The following is a 7,960-nucleotide window of genomic DNA, read 5'->3' on the forward strand; positions in this document are numbered from 1 at the left end:
ATATATATATATACATACACACTAAAAATGAATAGGTTTACTTCCAGGAATCAATCCTAATAAAATAACAGGATTAGCAATCCATAGGGCATGAAAATGTTCATTATACCATTGAGTGTTAGCAACAAAACATTAAAAACAGTCTAAAATGTCTGCCAGGGATTAATTATATTATTCCATATAGTGTACAATTATGTAGCCAGTAAAATGGCTAATTGAAATAAAATTATTTTAATTTATTCATATGTGAAAAAATCAGCTTACAAAGCAGTATTATTTCATCTAGTTTAGCAGATTATATCTATAGGTATCTTTCAGTATAAGAATGAATAGAAAAAATGAATGAAAGATTATTCATACAATGTATGAAAGCTTGCTTGCTTGCTTGCTTGCTTTCTGGTACTAGGGATCAAACTCAGGACCTTGTGCTTGCCAGGCAGGTATGGCACCACTGAGCTACATCCTTGGCCTGATGTACCTGTCTATAATTTTCCTACAGTGACTACTATTGACTTGTTTCAGCCAAATCATAACACTGACTGTAAACAAAGAAACAAACATGAGGCTGTCATTATGCTTTTTTTCTTTAAAATGATCTTTCTTTTTTCTCCCCTCCGCTGAGCCAAGGACCTTTCTCGCATACTGTCTAGGAAGGAAATTTCCATACCTTTCATGTGATTCTAGTAGATTTATTTTGTCAACGCTCTGGCCAAGTACCTCTAGTTCCTTTCTAGAACCTCAGTCCTTACCTCCAATCAGAGGTTCCCCTACTTTGTGTCCTGCCTTCCTGGCTTGCACTTTTTTGCCTTCTCTGCATTCTCTCTGGTAGACGTGGAGGCCAGGATTAAACTTCAGAACAGTTAACATGTTTTTGGCACATGCAGCCACCTGGCTTATTTCTGTCTCCATGAGCAGGACTTCCAGTCCCTCCACCCGACGTGATTTTTTGGTTGAAGAGAGGGAACGAGCCATGGATAGAGGGTCTTCCAGGATCTGAGGAGAGAGAATGTCCACAGAGTATCTCTTTAGGTAACTGAGTATGAATGAAGTGGGACAGAGTTTTATTTTGTGTTTGTCTTGAGGTATGGGGGCAGGGAGGAAACATGGGGTGCTACCTTTCGTTTGAGTGCTTGTTTTATATCACCCATCAGTTTGCACTGTTCTTCTCTATGCCTTGAAGTATTTGCCTGCATTCACCATATCTGTCGTATTGCCCACTCACACTCTGATATCCCTACTGGTTGCCATCCTTTCCTCTCAGCTTCCTCTCCTAATTGTCCTGTCTGCTGAGATGTCTGCCATCAGATCTCTTTGCTGTCCTCTTCATCCTCATGACATGTGCCTTTCCTAGACTTTGTGGAAGCAAGCAGTGCTATGACCGTACATTACTTTTGGACTCATCATGGTGTCTCTTCTTGCCAGTGTAACATCTCCTAACCCAGAGAACAAACTGCATTTTTTTGTTTGTTTGTTTGTTTGTTTGTTCCAGACTGGGAGACCAAGCTGAAGACTCAAGATGCCTCCAAAGAAGAAAATCCAGAAGAAACACTGAGGCAGAGCCTCAGCAGGCAAAGTCTTCTGTGCCCCAAACTTAAAGTTCAAGCACCAGAGGGAGGGTTGAGGGCAGAGAAAGAAAGCCCTGTAGTAGGGACTTGCAAGAAGCCCCCTTCCCAAGACAAAAGTCTGCATCAAGGATCAGCCCCATCCCGGAAAATCCTCCCTAAAGAGAGAGATCAGGAGTGCAGTGACTGTGGGAAGACCTTTTTTGACCACTCTTCACTCATCCGCCATCAGAGGACACACACTGGGGAAAAGCCCTATGACTGTCACGAGTGCGGGAAGGCCTTCAGCCACAGGAGCAGCTTGAGCCGACACCTGATGTCACACACTGGGGAGAGCCCCTACGAGTGTGGAGTATGTGGCAAAGCCTTCTTTGACAGATCTTCCCTAACTGTGCACCAGCGCATCCACACGGGAGAGAAGCCCTTCAAATGCAGTGAGTGTGGGAAAGCCTTCTTCGACCGATCGTCCCTCACTCGGCACCAGAGAATCCACACTGGAGAGAGTCCTTATGAGTGCCATCAGTGTGGGAAGGCCTTTAGCCAGAAGAGCATTCTCACGCGCCACCAGCTCATTCACACAGGCAGGAAGCCATATGAATGCAGCGAGTGTGGGAAAGCCTTCTATGGAGTCTCATCACTCAACAGACATCAGAAAGCTCATGCAGGGGAGCCTCACTACCAGTGTAATGAGTGCAGCAAAGCCTTCTTTGACCGGTCATCCCTCACACAGCACCAGAAGATCCATACAGGCGACAAGCCATATGAGTGTACTGAGTGTGGCAAGGCCTTCAGCCAGAGGTGCCGACTCACGCGGCACCAGAGAGTTCACACGGGGGAGAAGCCCTTTGAATGCAGTGTATGTGGGAAAGTTTTCAGCTCAAAATCCTCGGTCATTCAACATCAGCGGCGTTATGCCAAACAGGGGATAGACTGAGTTGGGTGGGAGCTTTAGTCAGACCAAGGACCTTTGTACAGACTTAAGACAGGTCTCCCCTGTGCTACCCAAGCCCAGCATTTGTTCATTCCACCCACTCTGGCTCCAATCCTGTCTGGCCTCTGCTCCACAGTGTTTGAATAAACACTCTCTACCTGCTATGTTGTAGAACTGACGTGGGGTATGAAGGTAGGAAATGACTCTACAGAATCAAATACTTGGGGAAGGGCTGGAGATGTAGCTCAGTGGTACAGCACTTGTCTAGCATGTGCAAAGCCCTGGGTTTAATCACCAGCATTGCAAAAAAAATTTTTGGCAAGGTTATCAGAAATAGATATTAGGAGGAAATCCTCAGAGATATCTCTTGTTAGAACCTTGGCTCCAGTTATCACTGCACTTTAAACAACTGGAGGCTACGATGGGGGGAAAGGCACAGTTATACCAGAGAAGCTGTTCTTTACACTTAAGTTTTTCTAGTTGTTAGTCCCTCTCTCAGAGCTTTTCTGGGCACTGACCATGTTCTTGTGTGTCCCAGCTTTCAGATTTCTTAATATTTCTAATAGTCACTAGCACTTATTGAGCACTTATTGTGGGGTAAACACTCAGCTAAGAGTTTTACAAGGACAAGATTGATCCATCTTCTCATCAGCTCAGTGAAATAGGTGCTGTTGCTATCTTTACTCTACAGATGAGCACACTGAAGTTTAGAGAGGTTGAGTAACTTGCCCAAGGTGACACAGTAGTAAAAGGTGAAACCAGGTCTTGAATTACTCTCTTTCAAAGTCTATTCTCTTTACCATCATGCTGTAAGTTTTTTATATATATATATAATTTATGTGCATGCATTACCTTCTCAGATTGTAACCACTTGGAAGTGTGACTTATAGGACTTTGTGTCTCACACAGTGCCTTGCAAATAGTGCTCAATAAATATTTATCTGAATGAATGCCAAGTTCTCATCATTCAAAATACCCCTTTCATTCATGTCCTTTCTCTGAATTTTCACAGCTCTACCCAAAGCTTTATCATCCTAGACCCATGGAGGTAATAGTCACTTCCTAATTCTAGTTGTTTCTTCCTTGCAGAAAAGGGATATGCTAAGCTATGGTGCAGTGACAAGGAAGCCCCCAAATAAAGATCTGTGCCTCACATCCAGTCTGATGTGAGTCGTCTGTCTCATTCCATCCTTATCATTTAAAATATCTGGCATCCAGAGTCACTATGAAGAAGGAAAGAGAGCTAGAGGAATTGACGGGATACTTTTAAGAGCCAGTCTTATCTCTTTTACTCACGTCTTATAAGCCAAAATCCAGCACCTGGAGACTAGGAACAGAAACAGGCATCTCAATGTTTGGTTAACACCAAGATCCATCTGTTAGACTCTGCATGTTGCTCTTGGGTCAGTCTTTTCACATGACTCCCTTCTTGCTTATTGCCTTGAACTCAGGACCTGAAAAAGCTCCCTATTTAATGCAAATTTCTCTGAATACTTAGGATCTGCTTTAATGCGAGTCCCATTACCAAAAACTTCACATCCTGATTCCCAAAATGATTCTATTTCCTGGTCCTAGCCCGATAACTTTTGTTTTTTGTTTTTTTTTAAGTGTCAGGCACCTTGACTCTAGAGGAGAAGGTTGCACTGGGATACGAATTGGAAGAACTGCAGTTGTAGTTCCACACATGGAGCCACAACTCAGAAGTTCAAGGCTGCAAACAGTCCTGAGAGCAATCCGCTAACATTCTGGGAGCAGTCTGTTTTGAGAAAGTATATGAATAGCTAGAACCAGGTGTTCATAAAAAATATTTTCTAATGCTTTCCTAGAGATAATCTGTAAGGAACTGTTTATTCTCATGGAAGTATTGTGCATGTATCTAATAAAAACTGAGGTTGGTGAGAGTTGGCTGCTGTTTGCCTGTGAGAGCTTCAGCCCTCTACTCCTAGGCAAAACTACGTTCCTGCTGTCTGGCTGTCCTTCCAGTCCCCGACAACAAGTGACGCCCGAACAGAGATCTGAAGGGTAAATCTCAAAAAGACGGGAAACCAAAAGGGAAAAGAAAGTATGTTCAGAAGAAAACAAAACTTTCAGGAATTTCAAGGGGAACTTTGCATCCACCAAGACTCAATATATCAAATTACTTCGCAATCTGCTGAAAAGTACAGGGGTGAAGGTGAAGAGTTCCCAATTCAGGGAGCTATTCTCGGTGGTAAGAAAACATTGTTATTGGTTTCACTCCAGTGCTAAAACTCAGTTAAATTTGAAAGTGTGGGAAACAATTCATTCGTGCTCATCAGGCTGGGGATACAATTCCAGTATCAGTCTGTCACTTGTAATTTGATATCCATAGCTCTCCAGCCTTTGCAGTCTGAATTGGAATCCTACGGTATAGATTATGAGCACCCAAATCAGATACTGCATCAAGGGTATGAATGTGTGGATGATGTGTTATCCAGACCTCTTTCCCCTTTGCCAAAACGGACTCCTACTTGCTCAGGAGATAAAGATGAAAAGACAGGAGACTGTGAATTTGGTAAACAATCCAAGGAGCTATCTTCAACTGAAAGTAAAAATGAGGATGTAAACACTGAAGGATCGGATTCTGAGCCTTACATGAAGGATTATAAAATCCTGATGGCTCAGGTTCAGTAGGTAGCTGAGAAGGTACATAAATTAACTTTCCAAACTGGAGGAGGAAATGTGAAGAAACAAGAAACAGAAACTCCGACTATTTGTAATCCTCATATAAAGAAAGCTTTGAGCCTTCGGCCCCGCCCTCTCCTTTCTTTTCTCTGCCAGGGGCACACGTTGGCCCCATAGCACTTCAAAGGCCCCTAGTACAGCTTGGAGGATCTTTTGGGAAAAAGTTCCTTTTGGATTTTGATAAAGATTGCTTGCATGATAATTCTTATGATCATTTAGTTTTTTTGGATTTCCTATACTTCGACAAAATATGCCAGCTAATGCTCAATATCCCCAAGGTTATGTCCAAATTGATCATCATAATGTGGAATATAAGGTTTTAAAGGCTTTTAAGGAAGCTGTTAGTTCTTATGGTATGCATTCAACTTATGTGACTGGACTTCTTAATAACTTTGCAACTGAAAATCAGTTAATACCCATGGATTGGGAGACTTTCACAAAAACAATTCTAGAGGCAGGGGAGTATCTGCAATTTAAAACTTGGTGGAGGGAAGAAGCTGAACAAATGGCTCATGTCAATGCACAGCATAATCCACCAGGCCCTACGGTAGATCATTTAACAGGGCAAGGTGCAGCAGCTGTGCTAGCAGCTCCAGCAGGTCTTGATGATGTTGCTATAGTTCAAATTAGTTTATGCTGCATGTGGGCAAGGAATAGAGTTGAGCACCCTGTCTGGAGTGCCTAGTCATTCACTAAAATCATGCAAAGCCCTAGGAAACCTTATACTGACTTTTTTATCCCGACTTTGAACTGCTATTACTAGAGCTATTACACAACCAGATGTTCAAGAGCTTTTATTACAGGCCCTATCTTATGAAAATGCTAATGCAGAAAGCCAAAAGGTTGTACACCCTTTAAGGGCACAGAGAGCACCATTGGAGGAGTATATTAAGGCTTGCCATGATGTTAACTCCCCTACTTATCATGCTAATCTTTTAGCTACTTCCCAAAAAATGGAATGAAAGAAGCACAGACTAAATGTTATAATTGTGGAAAATTAGGACATATGAGAAAGGACTGTCATAAGGGAGCTAAAGGGAATAATGCCATAGTACATATACTTCCTAAGGGTCAGCCTTCTGGACTTTATCATTGAGGCCAGAAAGGCTATCACTGGACTAATGAATATCATTCAAAAAGAGATAAAGAAGGAAATTTATTGTCGGGAAACTGGAGACAGGGCCTACCTTGGGGCCCAGAGAAAAACAGTACGGTCTCTGTTGTGGGAGAGTTCAAGCCTGGCTGGGCCAGGCGCACCACACTCGTGTCTTCTGAGCAAACCTGAAGACCTCTCTGAGGCTAAGCTAACTCGCCTAAGTGTGTAAAGGCTGGCTCTAACAGGCTGTACCTCCACCCCTAGTCTGTGATTCCTTCACCTCACCCAAGAAAAATCACCCCACCATATGTCCAGCCAATAAGATATCACCCAATGCTCTCCACTACTACATAACCTATAAGAAAGTGCCATGTAATCCAATGCTCCTCCCCCTTGGTTGTCCACACATAAGCTATATAAGCCTGTGCATTTCCTAAATAAAGCAGAAGTGTTCCAGAAACCTCCCCGGAGTCTGCCTGGTGATTCTGCACCTTACCCTCCCAGTCTGAGCTCCCGAACTGAACTCTGCAGACCAAACAGAGGATGACAACACCCTGTGAGTACAGGGGAGGCACATCAGAAGATGATCTTAGATGTGCCTGAAGCAAGGTCAGTGATTTAGTACATGCAACCAAGGGAAATGCTGCCCTCAATATTGCTGATCCAAAGGATTTTATTTTAACCCCCACATGAGGAATATATACTCTAGGCACTAAGATCTATAGACCGATTCCTCCTAATGCTGTAGGATTATTATTGGGAAGAAGTAGTTAAACATCTAGAGACATCTTTGTTCATACTGAAGTCATTGATGAGGATTAGCAGGGAGAAATTAAGATAATGATGAGTTCTAAGCCAACAATTACTTTAAATAAAGGGCAATGTATAGCACAGCTTCTCATTACCATATATAAAAGGTAAAGCAACTCCAGTAAAGAGAGAAGGTGGGTTTGGAAGTACCAGAAAGCAAGCATTTTGGCAAGCTTTAATCAATGATGAAAGACCTAAGTTTACTGTCAGAATAAAGGATAAACAAATAGAGGGTGTATTGGATATGGGGGCCGATGTATCTATTATGTATTGCATGCAATGGCCTCCTGAATGGCCTCTTCAAAAGGTACAGGCTCATTTTACAGGGATGGGTACTTTAACTGAAGTCTATCAAAGTCAAGAAACCCTCACTTTTATTGAGCCTGAAGGACAAAAAGGTAAATTTTGACCATATGTGGCCAATATTGTTCTTAATTTATGGGGCAGAGATTTATTACAACAATGGGGACAACACTACATATACCAAGTCTTTCTCAACAAGCAAAATATATTGTGACAAGTATGGGTTATAATCCATTTAAAAGTCTTGGGAAAAATGAGACTGGACCAATTAGTTTTTGTGCTCCTGATTCTAATGAATCTCATAAAGGATTAGGATATCCAAATTTATCTTAGGGGACACTGAACAGCACTTTGCTCTGCCTTTAAAATGGTTGAAGGAGATCCCTGTGTGGGTAGAACAGTGGCCCCTTACAAAAGAAAAACTAGAAGCGCTGGAAAATTTGGTACAAAAATAATTAGATGCAGGGCACATTGAACCCTCTACCAGTCCATGGGATTTTCTTGTGTTTGTGATTTAAAAAAAAAAGTGGTAAATGGAAAATGCTTACAAACCTT

General features: G+C 42.2%; 1 protein-coding gene across 5 annotated transcripts in view; it reads left to right on the plus strand.

Moving 5' to 3' along the window:
- The window catches only part of Znf2 (zinc finger protein 2), a 15,809-nt gene extending 11,601 nt beyond the window's left edge, over positions 1-4,208 (plus strand). For 3 of the 5 annotated variants that reach the window (XM_010638157.3, XM_033761691.1, XM_010638156.3), the window contains exons 4-5: positions 916-1,029; positions 1,490-4,208. In XM_010638157.3, the coding sequence (XP_010636459.1) occupies positions 916-1,029; positions 1,490-2,496 (1,121 nt within the window). In that variant the 3' untranslated portion in view covers positions 2,497-4,208. The remainder of the gene's footprint in view (positions 1-915; positions 1,030-1,489) is intronic. The other 2 variants (XM_033761689.1, XM_033761690.1) reach the window with 1 other exon arrangement.
- Positions 4,209-7,960: the final 3,752 nt, after the last annotated feature.

The sequence above is a fragment of the Fukomys damarensis genome, unplaced genomic scaffold (assembly GCF_012274545.1).
Source record: "Fukomys damarensis isolate Sample0158 unplaced genomic scaffold, DMR_v1.0_HiC HiC_scaffold_9, whole genome shotgun sequence".
NCBI classification, from domain to species: Eukaryota; Metazoa; Chordata; class Mammalia; order Rodentia; family Bathyergidae; genus Fukomys; species Fukomys damarensis.